Below are 22,267 nucleotides of genomic sequence, written 5' to 3'. Positions count from 1 at the left end.
ATTGAAAACTATTCATCTGAAACGCCATGAGGAATAAATGTGATTGCATATAAAAACACTCAGCTAGGTATCTGGCATGCAGCATGGGAGCTCAATAGTTGAGATTATGGACAGATGGGTATAAGACCAACAGCTAGTCCCTACAGAGCACTTTCCATGGGCCAGGCACCATTCTAAGCATTCAACATGGACTTATTTATCAACAATCCTTTTTGCTTATGAACAATCATAACTATTATTAGGTACTATTTTTAGACCCATTTTTACAGAGGAGAAAGGTGAACACAGCGAGGTTAAATAAGTTATCCTGAGCTAGCAAATGACAGTGGCAGGACTGGAACCCAGGCAGTCTGGCCCAGAGTCCACATACATAGCACTTTACTGCCTAAATTGCAGAGAGTGGGGTTGAGACAGTCCGCCAGCAGCACCATAGAATCAGGAGTGGGAAGAGGAAAGTGTGTCACCAGGGGAGGCTTTCTGGAGGTGCCATCTTGTCCTTTGGAAAACCTGGCTTCTTATTTAGCGGCAATCATAAACAAACACAAACCACCTGGCTTCTCAGATGGGGTGAGCAAGACTTTCCAAATGGTATGTCAGGGGTACAGGAAACCTCAGCTTAAACATGGCACATACACCCATTCCATAAATTCTTATTGTGTACCATGAGCTGTTCTATGAGCTGGGAATATTAGCCATAAGCAAAATTAAACAAAAATCCCTGCCCTCATGGAGTTTGTGTTTGTGCAGGAGACAGACAACGTGCAAATAATAAGTAAGATATATTTCAGAGGGTGATAAGTGTTATGGAGAGAAATAAAGTGGAGGGTAGAATAAGATCCAACTACTTGCAATGTTGAGTAGGATGATATTTAGGGAGATTTCTCTGAGAAAGTGGTATTTGAGCAAAGACCTGAGGGAGGCAAAGGAATGTGAGTTGCAGGAATTCCGGGGGAAGATTATTCCACAGAGGGAGAAGAGCAAGTGCAAAGGCCCTGAGGCAAGAGTGCATTTGGCACATTCAAGGAATAGCAAAGAGGCAGGTGTGGCTGGGATGGAGAGCAAAGGGGAGAGAAATAAGAGATGAGGTCAGAATGCGGTGGGGGTGGACGAGGGAGGAGAACACATCTCTACCCATCTTCAAGATCTGTGTGTGTGTTATAAAAACAAACGAGTATAGAATGCAAAATATGCTTGCATTTCAAAATTGGAATATGAGACTTGAATGCAATATGCTTGTGGACCCTCCCCCACATACACACCCTGTTTATCTCCCTCTCTCCCTCTCCCCAGACTGGCACTGCCCATCCATGTGAGCCACATGGGGTTGGAAATTGGGAAACATAGGTATGAGTGGTTGTGATCAGGTTTCAAAGCACAGGCTCTGGGTCTGAGCCTCGGCGATCATCTCTACCTCAAGGCTCTGTGAAGGAGAATGTCACTGGCTTTCTCTCAGTCAGGATCTGAGTCAATAAGGCCTAAAAAACCTTGGCTTGCTCATCCTTCCAGGCCTTGGTCATCTCCATATCCTGGTGCTGTGAGGCCAGCATGGGGCCATCAACAGACACTGCAGGTAATATTCGCTGATTCAAACTGAATTTGATAAACCTTGGGCACACCTCCGAAAACAGGACCACCTTGAAATATTCCTTTGCCTCAGGGCCAGTCTGAGGCCATCTCTGAGGTTCCATTTGATCGTTTTAGACCAGAATCTGCTTTGAACTGGTTCACTATTTTGGTTTCTTTTCAGGCAGGGAGACACTGGAAGGGAACTTTGGTTCACGTTCCTGATTCCATGAAAAACTAACACTGGGTTTAGTTCAGAGTCCAGCCAGACACTTCAGTTTTGTTTTTGTTTGTTTGTTTTGTTTTTTTGGTTCAAGTCCCCATCTAGGGGACAGCCTCCTGGCGTTTACTTCTTTCCAACAAACAAGCTGGTCTTGGAGACAGTTGAATATGATGCCATCCTAGCCTACAGGGTTGGACAGGGACAGTACAAGGCCCAGTGCAGTGATAACAGCTATCACTGACTGAGCAGGACGTGTGGTAAGGCACGGACCAGTAACAGTCCCACCCGCCCATCTAGAGAATGAAACTGAGGCTTAGGGATTTCAGAATCTTGCAGTTTCAGGACTTAGTCTGACTCCAGATCATGTGCTCTGGGGTAGGATGCTTCTTTAACAGAGTCCCTGCAAGAATATTTGAGCAACTTGCTATAGACTGGGAGAGGGAGAAACTGCAGGTTTCACTGTATTTTCACGCATACCTTCAGTTTGTTCAAACGTTCTGATATGTGCTATGCACTGAGGATGTGGAAAGACAAACCTAGGGCTGGCCCTCTCAGGACTCAGCCTTCAACTTAAACTGGAAGGCGAGGAGGAGTAGCTGAGTCATGTATTACCGAAAGTCAGAAGAAGGGACAAGTAACTGTTTCCAGAGGGGGTGACATTTGCCCCAGGCAGTCAACAGTAGCAAACCCAGACCCGGTGCCTGGCTCAAAGTATCACAGCCCCTGTCCTCAGTGGCTTCAAACCCCAGTACAGTTTTTCCAGTTTGAGGACCACCTACATCAAAAACTTCCTGGTGCTATCTTTAGCAAACAGTAGACTCTGTTGTTAATCAGCCAAATGTATTCATTGACTAAGATTGAAAGTGTAGGTAGATTTAGAGCAACAGTACCAAGTAATAGTGAAAAAAAAAAGTCCTGGTGCTTGTTAAAATGTGAATTTCTCCCTTCCCCACCGGAGGAGAATCAGAGAATTGGGTAAAGCAGGTCTGGGTGTGACACCCAGGTGATTCTGATGCACACTCAGGTTTGCCAGGTGAATGGGGAAAGAAATCACGCCAGGAAAGGGGAACCGTATGGACAACGGCTTGGCAGTTCGTTGTAGCCTTCAGGCACTGGGCTTGCCGTTCAAGACTGTAGGCTCTCAGAGGAGAGGGATCGCGTCCGTGCCGTTTATCACCGGGGGCCTGGAACACTGTAGGGCCTCATAAATATTTGTGAATACGCTGGCTCCCAAGACAGAAGTAACGGGAGAGTCAAACGGGAAAATGAAGAAGTCAGAGGAGGGAAAAAACGGTGTTTCTAAGGGGATGAAAACTTTCCCAAAAAGGAAAAGGGAGCTCCGCCTAACACAGGGCGTTGGGGAGGCGACTGCTGCGGGAAAGGGCGATGAGTCCTGGGGGCTGCAGCGGGGGAGAGGGCGGGAGGCGCCTTCTCGCCTCTCCAGACGACGGAAAGCTGAGGTCACCTGGCACAGCGCCAGCAGCAGCTGCGAGGACGCGCCCGCGCTTCGGCGGGAGGCGGTGTCAGGCGCTGGTCCCCGGGGGACTTTCCCTTCCATCTCCTCTGGAGGCGAGGCTCAGAATCCCGCCCACCGCCCGCCCAAGCCTTGCCTTCTTTCGGTCCCTACCAAGGCCGCTCCCCGAGCCTAAGTCAAGCCGCCTTAGCTGCCTCAAGGAGCCAGAGCGGTCCGCCCACCTCCCTCACCCGAGGCCACGCCCCCGAGCCCCGGCTGTCCTCTTTCCTCCCGGGAGTCCGGAGACGCCGAGCTTTGGCCCCGCCCCCAAACGAGGCCCCGCCCCCGGTACCCCGCCCAGCGACTTGAAACGGCTGGGGCTGCGGCTCACTCAAGAGTGGTGAGCTGGGCGTGGGGCGGTGCTGAGGAACGGACCCTGAGGCGCCGAGGCTGAGGCGAGTTAGACGCCGGGACTGTCCAGGGAGGCGCAACGCGGCAGGAGCCCGTAGCTAGAGCAGCCCCGGAGCAGAAGCAGCTGCCGCCGTCCGCGGAGCCCAGCCGAACCGGCCATGGCGTTGTCGATGCCGCTGAACGGGTTGAAGGAGGAGGACAAAGAACCCATCATCGAGCTCTTCGTCAAGGTGAGCGCTCGCCGCCGTCCCACCCCGCCGAACCCCCGGCGCTCGCCCGGCCGCGGGGGGCGGCGTCCCTGGGCGCTCCTCAGCCGCAGCGCCCCCGCGCGGCGCCCCGCGCCCGGGCCGAGGGGGAGCGCTGCTCCCGCGCCCCCGGGCCATTGTCTTCGGCCACCCGCGCCTTCCCGCCGCCGAGGCCCGTCGAGGGAGCCGGGGTGGGACCGGGACCCCAGAAAGACAGCACTGCTGGACGGGGGGGCACTGCCTCCCGCCGCCCTGGCCTCGGCGGACGCCGCACCGTCGTCCCGCGTCCGGGTGGGACTAGCTGCCCCCCTCCCCCCGGGTGCCCCTGGGACCCGGGCAGGGGTGGGTCCTGTCACCCCCTTTCCCCCGCCACCGCCCGGACGCCCGACCTCACCTCACCCCACCCCAGCCCTCGGCTCTCCCAAGTTCACCCCCAGCCCGGGAGGCGAAGCCTCGAGCCCGTCGTGAGCTGATGAGCTGAACTTCTTTGAACGCTTTCTGAGCGTTTCGCTCCCGGCTGGTAGGAAACTGTAACTTTAATTTTCGATTCCATCTGAAACAATTTTTTAAAAAGAGCAGACATTCCTGGGCCTCAGGAAAAGACCGAGATTCCCAACTTGGGTTTTTCTGTCTTAGTTATTTTACCACCATCTGATTTTCTTGTTTCTCAAGCGCGAGTGTTTTGTATGATGCAACATTCTGGCTGCTCCCCTCGGTGTTGCTGCCTCGGGAAAGATTGTGTGTGCCCTTTTGTTTTGAAAGAAAAACTGATGAGGGAAAGAACTCCTCACTTGCTTGGGCTTTAAAGGGTTGATTTTTCCCTTCTGGTCTTTTCAGTTTATATATCCTGAAACTACCGTATTTGTAGACAAGTACTACCTCTAGCCCTTTCCTTTTTTCTTTAATATTTTTCGTTTTAGCAAAGGAGAAAGATAGAAGTTATGAACATCTGGATTCAACTGCCTCCCTCAAAACTTCTTTAAAATCCTCGAGATTTTCTTTCTTAGTCACTTACTTAAGCAGGCTCTTTCAGAACCAGGCTCTGAATTGGAGAGTTTAACAGAAATCCAGAACAATTTTGTTGTTTTTTTCCTGAGTTTTTATTTTAAAGAACGGGAGACACTGAAGGGTGTGTTTGAGACATGGAAAGAAGAAATGATCTGCAAGTGATGGAAACAGTGTTTGTTTTAGGATTTTCTTTCAGTTATCAGTTTTAGAAACATTTTGATTCAGGGAACTGAAACAACAGACAGGTATAGAACCCCAGAATATCTTCAACGAGTCTCTCAGTTGCTTCGAGCGGCAGATATAGTACTTTGAGATGCAGGGAATGTAGGAAGAAACCTGAAATAAGAAAAAGGAAGAGGAGTGGGAGACAGCGTGGAGAAGGGAGAAGAGTGGGTCAGAGATAAATGTTCAAAAAATTTCACTGAGCCAGGAATAGGAAAGAATTTCCATAAATTCAAAAACAGTGTATCTACTAAACACCTAAAAAACATGTTACTTAAACATGTTACTTTAGAAGTATCATTAAGTTTAGTGTCAGATAAGGGTACTATCAGTAATGGCTTCTTTTCAGCATTGTACTGGAGGTCTAGCCAATACAATAAGACAAGAAAAAGAAATAAAGTATATGAATTAGAGACGAGGAGATCAATGCTTAATGCCCTACTTACTATTAATTTAACTTTTGTTAGAAGGAGAGAGGTGTTTCCCAAACTTGAGTCACTTGCATACCCCTTCTTAGTTTTCCATATATGTGTTGAATTGGTATTATTATTTACTAAATTCAGCCCGTTTTTTAAAAAACATAAACACATTGCCCTAAGCAATACCTGTGAAACTGTGGATTAAGTGTGGTGACTGTATTTCTTATGTACATAACTATTGTGTGTGTGTGTGTGCATAACTATTAAAAGAAAAAGTGTTTGTGAGCCACCTGAAAGCATCCTGCTTATCACTAGTTGTAAGCCTTTGTCACTGGGCTTGTTGGCAGAGAACCAGGTTCAAGTCACAGTTCTGCACTCACTGGCTGGTTTAACCTGGGCAAGTTGTTTTCCCTCTCTGAGACTTGTTTCCCTCCTTTGTGGAGTAAGAGATGAAATGTTTTCTGCTGCCCTGTGGTTTGGCATAGGTAAAACTTTATACTGATGTAAATCAGGATAACTGTTTCAAAGGGGAAAAAGGGGCCAGGTAAATTGTAGTAAAGAGTGTTCTTGATTTCCAAAATCTATGTGTGGGAAATGCAAATGGGGGAAAATCCCCTTGTAAATACAATTATTTTGACAGCACTGAAAGGGCAGAGGCTGTGGTTGTCCAGTGTGGTGTGTTAAACAGTGTTAATTATTCTGCTAAGAGATATCTGAGTTTGTAGCAGAAAACTGTTATCTACACTTAAAGGAAATGAGTGTAAAAGTGCTACCTGTTTAGGTAGCATTAAATTGAACAGAAATAGGCTAGGACCTTCCCAACTAGTGTGACTGGACTCACAGCTACATTTCTTTCCTTGTGAGTATTGTTTTTGGAGTTGTCTGTCCATGAGCCCAGTGAATCCTCGTTACTTGTATAACAGCAGTGCTCCATTTTTGTTTGTTTACCCCAACACCTATAGGATAGGGTACCCTCCCAATAGTAAAAGAGGCTTACAAAGGCAGTCATCCTCAAGAGTTAGAATGCCCTCTTTCCCTACCCTGAGAGGCCTAGTAGATGTATATATTTTGATACACCAGCCCCACTTGGGGACCACTGATTAATAAGGTGAAGTTCAAACCCTTTAGCAAGGTCATAAGGTCTCTTATCTGCTGCCGGGTTTCTAATCCAATTTGTCCACTTACTAATTGTGTGTCCCAGGACACATAAACCTCTCTGCCTCATCTGCATAGGTGGGATATTAATAGACCAACCTCATGGGATTAAATTAGTTAATATATGTGGTGATAATAAGCTTAGAACAGTGTCTAGTACACAGTAAGTAAATAAATGCTAGTTGTGTGTCATTTTGTATATACTTATTTGTATGCACATCTCCCCTGCTAGATAGGCAGTAAGTTCCTTGAGGTTAAGGTCTGAATATTGTTCTGAGTCGGTACCAAAGAGGGTACCATATAGTTGAAATGAGATTGTTTCCTTCTTTCTGAGCATTTTGGTGTTAATATATGCGTCTGGCATGCTTCGGAATTGAGAGCTACTTACTTATTAGAGCCTGGTAGTCTGAGTCTCAAACCTTGGTCCTTCATTTGTTCAACTTTGCCTAGCCTCCAGCCTCCAAGACTCTGTGTGGTTTTATCTATCTTTTTTCCCCTCCATTTTTTTGGTACTTCTGATCTTTTCATGTATCTGCCATGTATTTTCCACCAATATTTCTTCATGGTTACGTTCAGAATTTGGAAGCCAAGATTCTGTATTGGGTAGAAGTCAATATTGTGTTGAACAACGAAATGAGAGAAGTTGAGAAGAGACTGAATTTTTGGATTTTTCCTTTCCTTGTATATGCCTAACTCCTATTGACACTGCTGCCTTCCCCCCAGCCCCCACTAGGATCTTTGGTATGATGTGATGGTATTTCTGATTTTGGTTTAGGAGGAGTCCCTTTGCAGAGTTTAGTTTTATTGGTTGGAATTTAAAGTTGTTGGCATGCCATTTTGCATTGGGACACTCACTGTTGGCAGTCATCTCTAAACTGTTAGAATTGGGGTGGTGTAAAAAGTTAATCTGGTGCAGAGTGGCTTAACACATAAGAATGCTTCTTTTGAGATATTTGGCAGGATTTTTAATGTGTGTGGACCCTGGAGCCAGACTTCTTGGCTTGAATCTGGCTTCTAGTAGTGTGTCAGGGAAGTTTCTTGAGTTCTCAGTACCTCAGTTTCTTGACCTCTAATATCAGGATAATAATAATAACACAATTTTATAGGGTTGCCGAGGGGATTAACTGGTGATCTATGTGTATTTATTAGGGTAGTCTAAGCTTCTGTAAGAAATACTGTAATGTGCCCCAAACAGTGGTTCAGACAAAATGGAAACTTATTTCCTTTCTCACTTAGCAACCCAGGGAGGGTGTTCTAGATGTTGGTGGCTTTTCTCCTTAGAGTCATTTAGGGACCAAAGTCTTTCCAGCTTCTTTTTCCACCAACCCCCATAGCATTGTCCTCCTCACAGCTGGCAAAGCTGGTTGCTGAGAAGTTCTGGTTGCAGCTGTGGGAGGTGAAGAGTATGGAGGAGGCTCATGTCAAGGCCCCCAGCCCAGAACTTCTACCTGTCACTTCCTTTCATACTCCAATGGGGAGAACTTTAATCACATGGTTTTGTCTAACTGCAAGGAGTGCTGGGAAATGTGATCTAACCATATATCACTCTATGTAAGTATTAGGAATAGTGCTTGGCACACAGTAGACACCTATTTTTGTTGTTGATGATAGTATATTCTTTTTTTTCGGCCATACAGTGTGGCTTTGCAGGATCTTAGTTTCCCAACCAGGGATTGAACCCAGGCCCTTGGCAGTGAAAATGCAGAGTCCTAACCACTGGACTTCCAGGGAATTCCCAAAAGTATATTATTCTTTTTTTTAAAAAATTATTTATTTATTTATTTATTTGGCTGCGTCGGGTCTTAATTGCAGCACGTGGGCTCTTCCTTGCGGCGTGCGGGCTTCTCTTTAGTTGTGGCGCATGGGCTCTGTAGTTGCGGCATGAGGGCTTTCTAGTTGTGGCCCAAGGGCTCAGTAGTTGCTGCGTGCGGGCTTAGTTGCCCCGCGGCATGTGGGATCCTAGTTCCCTGACCAGAGATCAAACCCACATCCCCTGCACTGGAAGGCGGATTCTTAACCACTGGACCACTAGGGAAGTCCCCCCTCCAATAGTATATTATTCTTAAATGTGGGCTTCCTTAATAGAATTCAGGGGATTCTGTAAATCATTGAAATTACATTTAAAATTCTATATGAGTCTTTTTTTGGGGGATTAGGAACCATTGTGCTAAATGGTGGCATTCTGAGTGTCGAGCGTAATTCATACAGGCAAGGTATAGAAGAAAGGTTTGGGCTACATGATCGTTAAAGTCACTTCCATCTTATTATCTGTGATTTAAAGCATTTGTTGGCATGAAGGAAGTGCCTAATACTGAGTTAGGTACTATGGGAGATATAAGAAATTATTAAACATTTTCTACCTTTAGGTTTATAAATTTTATTGGAAAGAAAACAATACAGGATGGTACATGCTTAACGAGTCAAATGTGGTTCACATTAAGTTGGGCCAGGACATGTGGGGAAAGATGGAAGTAAGCTTTAACTTGACCTTGAAAAAGTGGCTGGAATAAGTGAATTGGGAATAGCCAAGAATGGGAATATTAGTTTTGACATCATTCGTAAACTCGTTATGCCAGGAAACAGTAGACAGATGATACTTTTGAAGAAGAAGGACCCAGCAATGATTCAAACCCATAGTGCCAAGGAGAGAAGTTATTTAAAAGTTGAGAATGAGACTTTTAAAACCTAACTTTTAGTCTTGTTTGTTCTCCCAACACTTCCCTACTTTTTGGATTGCTGTCTATTCAACAACTTCCCAGCAGCATTTGGGAAGGTGCAAATGGATTGTACAGATGGGCAAACTCTCAGCTGTTTTTTTACAGTATAAAATGGGAGTTCTTTTTTTTTTTAAATTAATTTTTTTTATTTATTTAGTTTTGGCTGCGTTGGGTCTTCATTGCTGCACACGGGCTTTCTCTAGTTGCGGCAAGTGGGGGCTACTCTTCGTTGAGGTGCGCGGGCTTCTCATTGCGGTGGCTTCTCTTGTTTCAGAGCACAGGCTCTAGGCGCGTGGACTTCAGTAGTTGTCGCGCGTGGGCTCAGTAGTTGTGGCTTGCGGGCTCTAGAGCGCAGGCTCGGAAGCTGTGGTGCACGGGCATAGTTGCTCCGCAGCATGTGGGATCTTCCCGGCCCAGGGCTCGAACCCGTGTGCCCTGCACTTGCAGGCGGATTCTTAACCACTGCGCCACCAGGGAAGCCCGGGAGTTCTTTATATTTTGTTTTGAGGGCAGGTTTTTTTTTTTTTTTTTTTTTAAACACAGACAGATGAAATAAATTTTCTATAGGCAATGATGCTGAGAACTTTGTTTTAATAATTGAACAAAAACTAACTCAACATCAAGACAGTGTTACCTTGGATGACTTGGTTTGACATTCATTTGAGGTTTCCATAGGGGAAAATTCAGGAGCTAGAAATGAATGTAAAAATGTGAAGTTAATGGGAACTCTATTCTTATTATGTTTTGTCTGAGCTGTTCTTGAAGACCTAACAGTGCCCCTCTGAGCAAAGGCCAAGGTGATAATTTTGGTTAAATGTAAAATTCTGAGAGAAAGGGGCCCAAAATGGGTAAGAGATGGGAGGATTCTGAGACAAGGTGACTGAACACATGAAAAGTCTAACGGTAAGGGGTGGGTGGGTGGGAGGGATAAATTAGGAGGTTGGGATTAACATATACACACTACTATATATACAGGAGATAACCAACAAGGACCTGCTGTATAGCACAGGGAACTATACTCCATATTTCGTAATAACCTATAAAGGAAAAGAATCTGAAAAAGAATGTGTGTGTGTGTATAAAACTGAATTACTGTGCTGTACACCTGAAACTAACACGACATTGTAAATCAACTATACGTCGATTAAAAAAAAATTAAAAAACCTAACGGTAGGAATAATAATAGGAAAGAGGCAATGCGGAGGACCTGGCTCTCACTAAAAATCTGAGCTGGTTTGGAAGGATGCTTACAGAGATGCCTGGAAGCTGGTAAAAGGATGGTGAGCAAGACTTTCCCACTTCCTGTTTCATTGGCACTGTGGAGCCTCAGCGTTCTAATGTCTCCTGAATAGGGAATTAGTGAGTCTATTAAAGGGAAATTTGTTAGCCAGGATGGGAAGTGTGATTAAGGCATGAATTAAGATTTTGATTAAGTAGGGGAGTAAGTTAGGATAGGTTTGCCCATTGTATAGGTTCCTGTAGAAAATGGAAAGGGAGTTTCTGAAGGAAAATAACATTAAGGTCGTGATTACAAACTGTCCAAGTATGATTTAACAGAAATCTAAACTTAATTCAGGGCATCGGTTTGTGAATTCTCTGGAAGTTTTAATCCTTTTGTCTTTTTGGAGACCTGACTTTTATCCGTCAGTGCTCAGTACCAAGAAATGGTATAAGGAATATCAGTTAGCCTTGTTTGGTTTCTGTTATTTTCCTTTATTTAAAATATAAAACCAGGAGACTGTATTAGTCTAAATTTATGAAAATAACAACTTATGTAGATAAATGAGACTATACTTGAAAGTTGTGCCAAAGATGACCTAGGAGTCTTTTATATTTTAATATCAGTATTTTGAAGAGGGCTTCCCTGGTGGTGCAGCGGTTAAGAATCCGCCTGCCAATGCAGGGGACATGGGTTTGAGCCCTGGTCCGGGAAGATTCCACATGCCACGGAGCAACTAAGCCCGTGCGCCACAACTACTGAGCCTGTGCTCTAGAGCCTGCGAGCCACAACTACTGAAGCCCGTGTGCCTACAGCCCGTGCTCTGCAACAAGAGAAGCCACTGCAATGAGAAGCCCGTGTACCACAACGAAGATCCAATGCAGCCAAAAATGAATAAATAAAACAAATAAATTAAAAAAAAAATACTTTGAAGAAGTAACAATATTAGAACCAGGGCCATGTATTGACCCTCAGAGCATAGATTTTGTTCTGTAGATTTTTTTTTTTTTTGCTTTGCTTAGAGCTGAAATACAGTGTGACTCTAAGCAAAGGTGTAACAGGTTTTTTACATTTTTTTGGTAATAAAATTATTACTTCCAACTTTACAGGTGAAATAATTCATTTTTGTGAAAATGATTAAGTTTTCATTATAATAGAATAGTAAAAATGTCAATCATCTGTAATAATTTAAGTACTGAATTTTGCCATCATGCAGCGTAGCTATTTATTTGTATGTGTGAGAGAAGGAAAAAGAAGAATCTGAACAAACATTGGAGGATACAAAGACAAACAATTAGATGAAAGCTGAAGTAATTAAGTACTTTTTTAAGAATATGTGAGTTCTGTGCATGTTTTCCTCAGCTAACAACCAGTTGCTTTATTATGGAGGTGGAGACCAGGTGGTAGATTGCTAGAGTGAAAGTTCATTAAAAGCTAAAGACAACCAAATCAGGCCATTGTGCTATGTAGGGAAATGGAAGAGTGGTGAGACCAGACTACATAGACTAATCGAGAGAAAAGAAGATGGTTAGACTTAAATGAAATTTTGGCTTTGAATATACATATGCGCAAGACTTAACTGAAAAATTTGCAGAGACATAAACTTATGAAGAGTGTGAAGTTTTGTATTATTTGATCTTCTAAGTTACAGAATATTTTAGTTAACACAGGAATCTAAATTTTTGATTTAAAAATGTTGAGGGCTTTTTGATTCTTCATTAAATCAAGTAAAAACTGTTGCTAGCCATCAATAACATGGACTTTACTTACATTTTGTAATTGTCAGCAGGACCCTTGATTGCAAATGTACCTAAAAAAAGTGACTCAGAATAAATAGTATCTAACCTTAGTCTGTTTTAGTTTAAATATTGGCCCTAAATTTGAAAAGTAATGTCATTTTCCTTCTGCTTCCTAGTATATTCATTTGTATGTATTGTGCTTTAAAAAAGTGTTTTTTTTCCAGTTATAAAAGCAACACTTGTTTACCGTAGACAACTGAGAATACAGAAAAGCACCATAAAATAAAAATTATGTATATTCCCTTTTTCTTGAAATGACTGCTGTTGCTATTTTGTTATGCGTCCTAATCTTATTCATAAACTTGCATGAATTATTGATGACATTTTATGTATAATATTTTAATGTTCTTCATGACAGCAGAATTCTTGGAAGAATGCACAGTGAAGCCCAATCTAGTATGTAACATGTATTGAGTTAAGTGAGTTGGTTTAAAGAAAATTTACTTTATTTAGGTTTTATCAGAGAAACTCAGGTTGGATTTACCTTCCTAATGGCACTAAAAGAACATTTACCCTGTTTGATCTTTGCTTGAAGAAGGGAAGCTTTTATGTTGTGAAATCTGCCAACACCTAGAATTGCTCATAGTATAGATATTGATTAAATGGTTTGAAGGTAGGCCCTCCTTTGTGCTCTTTAGGAGAAATCTGTTTTGAAAAGTCAAAATATTTTTTAGCATTAATTTTCCCCTTCAATAACTGTCTAGTAGGTGAGGTATGCCCATTTTATAGTTGGAGGATATAAGATGCAATCTTTGTCTGGGAACAGTCGAGTACAGTATAGGGATCATTATAGAAGCAAATATTGAATACTTTCCATGCACTAAGTGCTGGAGAGGGAAAGAAATAAGAACAGGTTCCCTTGTCTTCAAGGAGCTCACAGAACAGCTTAATGGACAGAGGATGAGTAAATGAGCCATGGTTGATGATGGCTTTTTCCCATGTAATACAGTGACTTTTTGTCTCATGTGCTTTTTAAAGTCCAGTTGAATTAAGACCTTAAGAAATGATTTATGTGGCAACCTTCATGACATAATTGACTTAGAGATGAGTGAAATGTTTATGTTGTATTCTAACAGATGAAGGGTAGTTAGTATTACTGAATCTACCAAGTATTGTATATTATCAGTTTGAAGAAACTTTTATCCTTTCCCTCAATAATTAGTTGTGTTATATTCTGTAATTTTGTCTAAAATAAAACTGTGATACTTCTTGCCATAAATCTTAAATGGATCCTACTTTCTCTAGTTGTTTATTGAATTAGATACAAACTCCATGATCTAGCATTCATATTCATAGTCTTTCAGATCATGATCCTGACTTGTGTTTTCAGTCTTTTCCCCCACTGCAGCTGCAAATATACCTCATGTTCTAGGCAGATTGGTCTTCAACATGCCCTGTACTACTCTGCCTTCATGGAAGATTTTTGCTCTTGTTTCTTTCATTTGAAATATCTTTGGCTTTGCCAGCCTCTCCCCCTACCTTCAATTTCTGCCTGCCAGAATAGTATTCGTTCTTTTTTCATTCAATTGTTTAACAAATATTGAAGCACTGTTTCTAGGGACTTGGATACATCAAAGAACATTATGGCATTCATATTCAGTTGGGGAAGGCAAAAAATAAACGTATGTCTACTAGTGAAAAGTGCTATGAAGAAAAATGAAATAGGGTAAGGAGTATAGAGAATGATAGGGGGGTGTGCTCTTTTCGATTTAACAGGACATTCTGTTGAGTCTGTAGCCTTGCAGAAAGTAGCATAGGGAGGTGAGGGCAGAATCAGGGAGGCTAAATAGGAGGCTGCTTAGTAATTCAGGCAAGAAATGATGGTGGCTTGGACTGAGGTGAGAAGTAGTCTAATTCTGGATATATTTCTAAGATGGAGATCACAGGATTTCCTGATGGATTGGATGTGGAACGTGAAAGAAGGAGAAGTCAAAGATGATTCTGAGATTTTTGTTCTGAACAACTAGAGTGATGGAGTTGCCATTAACTGAGATGGGGAAGCCTTTGGGAAGGGCTAGTTCTGATGGAGAGATCAGGAGTTTAGTTTGTGATGTGTTAAATTTGAATATTTTAAGACCTCATGGAACCTGTTGTCTAGTGAGAGAGGCATATGTTAAAAAAATACACAAATATAGTATATAATTACATTAAGGACAAGAACAGGGTGTCTTGAGAAAGAATGACAGGAAATTCAATTTAGATGGAAGCTTAATGGGGACTTCTTTGAGAAAATGACTTGTAGGATGAATAGTAATTAGGGGAAGAATGAGAGGAAGAGCATTCCAGGCTGGAGGAATTGGCATATGTAAAGGCTGGAAGTATTCAACAAATGGAGAGCTTGGCTGGAATAGAGAGAACAAGACTGAGGTGTAGAGTGAGGAATAGACAGGCTACATCATGGAGGTTCTTGTGTGTCATGTGAGGTTTTTTTAATATAAATTTATTTTATTTATTTATTTTTGGCTGCGTTGGGTCTTCATTGCTGCGCACGGGCTTTCTCTAGTTGCGGCGAGCAGGGGCTACTCTATGTTGCGGTATGCGGGCTTCTCATTGCAGTGGCTTCTCTTGTTGCAGAGCACAGGCTCTAGGCACGCGGGCTTCAGTAGTTGTGGTGCATGGGCTCAGTAGTTGTGGCTTGCAGGCTCTAGAGCACAGGCTCAGTAGTTGTGGCGCATGGGCTTAGTTGCTGCGCGGCGTGTGGGATCTTCCTGGACCAGGGATCGAACCCATGTGCCTTGCATTGGCAAGTGGATTCTTTTTTTTTTTTTTAAAGCTATTCTAAATTTTTTATTTATTTATTTATTTATTTTATTTATGGCTGTGTTGGGTCTTCATTTCTCTGCGAGGGCTGTCTCTAGCTGTGGCAAGTGGGGGCCACTCCTCATCGCGGTGCGCGGGCCTCTCACCATCGTGGCCTCTCCTGTTGCGGAGCACAGGCTCCAGATGCGCAGGCTCAGTAATTGTGGCTCACGGGCCCAGTCGCTCCGCGGCATGTGGGATCTTCCCAGCCCAGGGCTCGAACCCGCGTCCCCCGCATTGGCAGGCAGACTCTCAACCACTGCGCCACCAGGGAAGCCCGGCAAGTGGATTCTTAACCACTGCGTCACCAGGGAAGTCCCGTCATGTGAGTTTTATCCTTAGTAAAAAGGCAGTTCTCAAAGGGAGTGTCATGATTTGATCTGCATTTTAGGATGAGTAGTCCAGCCGTTCTGTGGAAAATGAAGAGAGGCAAGAGTGGAAACAAGGAACACTACTTGCAGGCTGTTGTGATGGAGAAAGATGATGGTGGTGGTTTGGATTAGGATGGTGATGGAGAGAAGAGAATGGATTTGAGATGAATTTTGGAAGTGGAGTACATAGGAAGATACTGAAAAAGGAGTTCTGAGAAAGAGAGAAGTGTGAAAAATGACTTGGGTATTTTAGTAGAATCACTGGTTGATAGAGGTGCCTTTTATTGAGATGGAGGAGGAGCAGACAGTGTTGTTTTTGACTTAATGAGTGTGAGATGACCGAGATGTCAAGTGGAGATGTCTAGTAGGAAGCTGGATGTACAGACCTGATGCTCAGAAAGAAGTCTAGGCAGAGTAGGGAGATTTGGAACTTGAGTGCGTGTGTGTGTGTGAGTGTGTGTGTAGACATATTTGATTTGTTTGTTTGTTTATGTGGTATTTAAAGTGTGTGAGATCATTCTGTGGAGGAGTGAAGAATAGGGAGAATGCCCAGGACCAAGTTCTGAGGAACTCACAACACTAAGGGGTTGTATAACAGAGAATCTGGAAAAGGAGAACTAGGAGGAGTTGCAATCAAGCAGTAGTGGGAAGAGGAAAACTATGAGAGCAAGGTGCCAAGGAAACTAGGAGAAGTTTGTAAGGAGGAAGCGACCAGTTGTGTCAAGTCAGATGAGTGTGTATTTGCTTTATCAGCCTGGAAGTCATCGGTAAGCTTAGTAGTAACAGCTTTGGTGGAGTGGTGGTGGGGAAGCCATAATAGAGTGGGTGGAAGAGTGCAGAGGAAGTAAGAGAGTGGGGTCAATGAGTAAAGCCAAATTCTAACAAGGAGCTTGGCTGTGTAGAAGAGACAGGTTGGTAGGTAGAAGAGGATAATGTCAAGGGAAGGCTTTAAGAAAAAAAAAAGTATCAGCTGTAAGAGCTATAATGTAGGAAGGAACACTTAACACCATCATCTTAAAGGGGAAAATATTTCCCATGAGAATCATCATAAGTCACTGACTTGGAGGACTTTTTACTGCAAGGAAGATCTAGTTTGTGTACATTTAGAATAGACACTTAATCTCACTGACTTTTTTTCTGTTGCATCTTCCAAATGCACGAGATAGAAATGTAGAAGAGTATTTCATACTTAATTGAACTAATATAAATATTTACAAGGTGCTTTCTATGTGCCAGGCACTGTTTACTGCATTACATGTATTAACTCATTTGATTGTTCTTCCAGAAAATATTTGCTGAAGGAATATACAGAAGCTTTTTTTTTTCCTCTTCCCTTGAACAGGGTTGATTCCAGAGGAGACTGGGGGGAAAAGAAGAAATAAAAGATCACATTATTGGGGAAAAGCAGATGCCTGTTAAATTCACAGAAATCTTCATATAGAGAAGCCAGAGGAATAAGCTGGGAGTAGAATGCAAATCACTGGGCTCAGTTCATATTTGCAGTTTTGATTTAGAGCCTCAAAATCATTGTTACTTTAGATTGAAATGAACAGTTACCTTTTTTTCCTTGCAAAATAAAAAAGATTGAAGGGAGAGTCCACAGCTGTGTTCTGGCCCTAAGTTTGTGGTTTGACAGCCCACAAGCCCCAAGAGTTGCTGTCATTCTCCTGATGACTCAGCAGGGACCTGTGTGCTAGATTATGGTGTTGCCTCAGTGTTGCTTATAAAGGTTCTTTCTGTCCTGTGTAATATTTGAGATTCGAGATCCCAAAGTCAGACCCAGAGGATGATTGTAGACTTGAAGTATCATTTGTATTCCTTATGTAGGCACTGAAATAGTCTATTTCAGAATTGAAGATAATTAGAATTAATACTTCAAGTAGGCAATTGAGGTGTCATTTGGAAGACTGGATCTTTGTGTTACATTGTTGCTGTAGGGTAGTGGTTAAGAGCATAGGTTCTGGAGCAATGTAGACTGTTTCAACCCTAGTTCTCCCTTTGTGCCTTAGTGTCTCCACTGGGGTAATAGTATTTACTTCTTGGGTTTTGGTGAAAATTAAAAGAGTTAATATAAGAAAAGCACTTAGTGGCTGACACAGTAAGCATTGTTTGCTTGTTATCCCATGGACCTTTGGGAATGCTGAGTTAAGACTGCCCATGGATAGTTTGTATGTTTAACATATATGCTTTCAACCTCCAGGATGTTACTGTGAGAAGCATCTGCCAGGCTGCCGTTACAAATAGGTGGGGAACTTTCCATTGTTTATCAGAAGAGCAGGTTTAGTACAAAAAAAAGTCCAAGATTAGACCTGAACTTATTCCTGAATTAACTTCAGTGAACCATGATCCTGTTGACACTTGTTAGGTAACTAAAGGACAGTCAGATTGGACTCTGCCATCTTAGAACATCTGCCTCAGCAGCTCTTTCTGGACTGTAGCTAAAGCTGAGAGTCCATTATTATCAAGAGTGTTTTTCTTGTTTTTTATTTCTTTGTTTTGTCTTCTTTTTCTTTTTCTTTCTTTCTTCTTTTTCTTTTTTGTGAGAGCACAAAAGAAATAAAGAGGGATAATCTAAAACATATAGGATCTAGTGGTTCTGCAGAAGTACTTTTGACTTATGGATCTTGGCATATATATAGGTTTCACTTAGCTCCCTGTGCTACTACATTTCACTGTTCCTTGATTTTTATGGTAAACTTTGGCATGGCTGTAATTGATAGATGATGTAAGGATCATAAAGTGACTTTAAAATCCTTCATTTTATAATGTTATAAGCTTTTTGAAACTACTTAATTTATTCCTATATAAGATAGAGTACACTGGTGTATAAAAATGAGCAGTAGGTTTTTGTTTTCCTATTAAAGTCAGAGTAACAGTCGTAAGATAATAGGTAGCATCGAGTGCTTACTGTGGTTCAGGCACAGTGTGCCAAGCCCTTTACATATGTTATGTAATTTAATCCTCATATAAACTCAGAAATAGGAACTATCGGTACTGTTTTGCACATGAGGTTTAGGTCATTTCTTGTGTGTGCTCACAGGGCTGGTACATAGCAGTACTGGGATTCGTACCAAGGTCTTTGTGATTCAGAGAGACTGACTCTTAACCACTAAGAGCGTTTTTATTTGTTTATATTCTTTTTCTCTGTTTGAAACTTGAATTTTTACAGAACGGAGTTTTATTTTCACTATTTGCTGTTTTCAGTCACCCTGAAAAATAAAAAAGAAAGAATTCAGAGAATGTTTAAGAATATTTCGAAAACACTAACAACCAGTGAGCCTAGATAGTTGTTAAATGAGTTTGGTGCTTCCAGTTCTCTTGGTTAAATTTGAAAGGAAACTGTAAACTTTCCATTACCTCATCTCTTTGCATTTTGGGGGCCTGGTTAATTAGTATTTTTAAAAGTACTTTAAGGGTTTATTTATAAACTTGTTGAGGGACTTGACTTGAACATCACATATTTGATTTTAGGATTGTTTTCCAATTTAGAAGTGTTAAACAGTCCCAAGTTTAACAAAAATCATGTATTAAATTGTTAGTTTTAGTTTTCCTGTTCTTTTTTTTTTTTTAACCTCTCCCTTCAGAGGAGCTTACACTAATCTTTGCATTGTTGACAGAAAAAAAGCAAGGAAGTTTCTTTTTGTGGAGAGAGGAAATGGCTGTTAGTTCAGGACTTTATCCATATTAGGTATAAACTAAATATAGATGTGTATTCCAGGAGTGAAGTCACATCTATAAAGTTTCTTAAGCAGAGCTAATGAGATCAGCCAGTGCTTTTGGATCTGGGTTTTTTTCTTTAATTTTTTTGTTTTGTTTTGTTTTTTAACTTTTGGCTCACTAAAAGGTTACCAAACTGATTAGTCCTATGGTCTGCCTTCCATGTCCCTTAAAAATTTTTTTTATAAGGAATCTTCCTTTAAGCAAACATAAATTTAAAATATTCTGCTTTGTGTGTAAGGAATAGTTACTTATGCCTCTTTTTTTTTTTGGCTGCTCTGCGGGTCTTGCGGATCTCTGTTCCGTGACCAGGGATTGAATCCCAGCCATGGTAGTGAAAGCCTGGAATCCTAACCACTAGGCCACCAGGGAACTCCTGCTTAAGCCTCTTTTTGAGGGGGTGTAATAAATATTTTAGTTTCTTGACTCTCTTGTTATTTTCCTATCTCTATCTTTTGTTTGTTTGTTTGTTTAGTTCGTTTTACCCTTAAGTCTTTTTCACACATATTTTTACTGTGAGGCTAGACTTGTTGTCTTGCTGTCATCTGTTTTACTTAGTATCTTCTTGGTTTATTTGGTGTTTAACCATTAAGTCAGATCTCAGTGTGGCCAGGTAGTAATAGGATTCTTCTGATTGGTTGGTTAGTACAGGTATCGTAGTAGAACAGAATGAAGAAATCTCCTGTTTCTGGCCAGAACCACAGGTCCTTCTCAATAAGGACTTTTAAAAGTCCCCCCAAAGCATTCTTACCCACAATAAATGTTTGCAGCTCTTGTGCTCCTTCTCAGAGCCCTTTGCAGGCATGCCAAAACATTCAGGCACTTAGCAATGTACTGTGCTGCTGAAGAGAAGAATGATCTACCTTTATAGCATATCTTTATTAGAAATATTTTAAAATACAACTAACTCTGTAAAAAGTTTATCTTAACATATTTCAAGGGTTTTAGTTCATGAAACCAAATGCCCTCCAAGGTTTAGTTCAGCTATCTTCTGAATCCTTCTCTGATCTTTGTGCTTCCTCAGCAGAGCTAACCCTTCCTACCATCTGTCTGGAGCACGTTGTGCGGTTGCATGTTCTGCCACTCATCTGAATCATTTTTCTTCATATCATTGTTCCAGTTAGAATGTGAATTCCAGGAGATCAGGGTCAGGGATTATTTTCTTCATCTTTTATTTCTCACCTAACACAAATCTTGTCATATAGGAGATAACTCATCAATTCAGTAAGTATCTATTAACGTTTTGGGACAAATTGGTATGTGTAGTCCGGGAATAGAAGCGAGTAAGAGAGTATTAAGTCTGTTTCTGGTATTGTGTTCTATATTAACTCATAGTAAAATACCAGAAATAAAAATAGTGTTCAGTTATTGAATTTGAGACTTGTAATTTAGGTTTTATGACTAAGCTGCTCACTAGATAGATAGCCATTGATCTAAACTTAATAACAGATTGGTTTAGAGGTCAAGAATCTTCAAATTATATAACTGAAAGATCAGGTTTAAGTTGTTGTTCTCATCTGTAAAGTGGGTGTGTTTCTTAGAAGTGATGAACACTCTAGTCTGGATTTATTTTATGTACCCAAAGTAGCCTGAGTCTTGGGTGTTTAGGCCCACACAGAAAGTTGAGACTTGAGATTTCAAAATCAGGTCCAGATAATTAAATTTTCATAATTGGAAGTAGTTTATTAGAAAAAAATATAAATGGAGCCAATGAAATTTATCAGTGATAATGGGAGCAGTTTGCCAGAGAAATTAAAAGTTTTTCAAGAGCAAATTATTTTACCAGAAAGATGTTGTATTTCCAGATGAACTACCTGAAAGATAAATATTTTGTTATGTCTAAAATAAAACAAATAAAGCACTGTTTTAAGTTAAAATTTGCCTTTATCATATTTAAGACACCTGTGCATTGAAATGGTAAGTAACTTTTCACAGCTGCAATATGTTGTTGAGTATATAGTTTTAAAAGAAACTTATTTTGTAATATGTTTTAATGAAAAAATTTTTTAAAAATTTTATTTATTTATTTATGTATTTATTTATTTATGGCTGTGTTGGGTCTTCGTTTCTGTGCGAGGGCTTTCTCTAGTTGCGGCAAGTGGGGGCCACTCTTCATCGCGGTGCATGGGCCTCTCACTATCGCGGCCTCTCTTGTTGCGGAACACAGGCTCCAGACGCGCAGGCTCAGCAATTGTGGCTCATGGGCCTAGTCGATCCGCGGCATGTGGGATCTTCCCAGACCAGGGCTCGAACCTGTGTCCCCTGCATTGGCAGGCAGACTCTCAACCACTGCGCCACCAGGGAAACCCTAATGAAAAGTTAAACATAGATACTCCAAAATAAAATACCAAAGAATCATTCATTCATATGTTTATTGTGTGTGAGTATTTTATATTAAAATATTCTATAGCATTTTTATGATTTCAGTTTTGCATTGCTTATTGTTGTTATTAATCCTTTGTTCTTAGTCATTTAGAGGTCCAAAATTTAGCTATTAAATAATACTGTAGTGTAATGAGCACATGAAAAGATGCTCAACATCGCTAGTTATTAGAGAAATGCAAATCAAAACTACAATGAGGTATCACTTCAAACTGGTTAGAATGGCTATCATCAAAAAGTCTACAAATAGGGACTTCCCTGGCGGAGTCCAGTGGTTAAGACTCTGTGCTTCCACTTCAGGGGGCATGGGTTCGATCTCTGGTCGGGGAACTAAGATCCTCAATGCCGCGTGGTGTGGCCAAAAAAAATAAAAAAATAAAAAGTCTACAAATAATAAATGCTGGAGAGGGTGTGGGGAAAAGGGAACCCTCCTACACTATAGGGTAGGAATGTAAATTGGTACAATCACTATGGAGAACAGTATGAAGGTTCCTTAAAAAGCTAAAAATAGAGTTACCATATGATCCAGCAATCCCACTCCTGGGCATATATCTGGAGAAAACC

The 22,267-nt window shown here is 41.6% G+C and overlaps 1 protein-coding gene across 2 annotated transcripts in view; it reads left to right on the top strand.

Moving 5' to 3' along the window:
- Nucleotides 1-3,612: 3,612 nt before the first annotated feature.
- The window catches only part of CLIC4 (chloride intracellular channel 4), an 89,208-nt gene continuing 70,553 nt past the window's right edge, over nucleotides 3,613-22,267 (top strand). Inside the window, exon 1 of one of the 2 annotated variants that reach the window (XM_082398480.1) lies at nucleotides 3,613-3,880. In XM_082398480.1, the coding sequence (XP_082254606.1) occupies nucleotides 3,809-3,880 (72 nt within the window). In that variant the 5' untranslated portion in view covers nucleotides 3,613-3,808. Of the gene's footprint in view, nucleotides 3,881-4,391; nucleotides 4,416-22,267 lie in introns of those variants that run through there. The other variant, XM_082398481.1, reaches the window with a different exon arrangement.

Source organism: Balaenoptera borealis (assembly GCF_965194805.1).
Source record: "Balaenoptera borealis genome assembly, chromosome: 1".
In the NCBI taxonomy this organism is placed as follows: domain Eukaryota; kingdom Metazoa; phylum Chordata; class Mammalia; order Artiodactyla; family Balaenopteridae; genus Balaenoptera; species Balaenoptera borealis.
The sequence above is the reverse complement of the archived record's forward strand: the minus strand, read 5'-3'. Positions and strand labels throughout refer to the sequence as shown.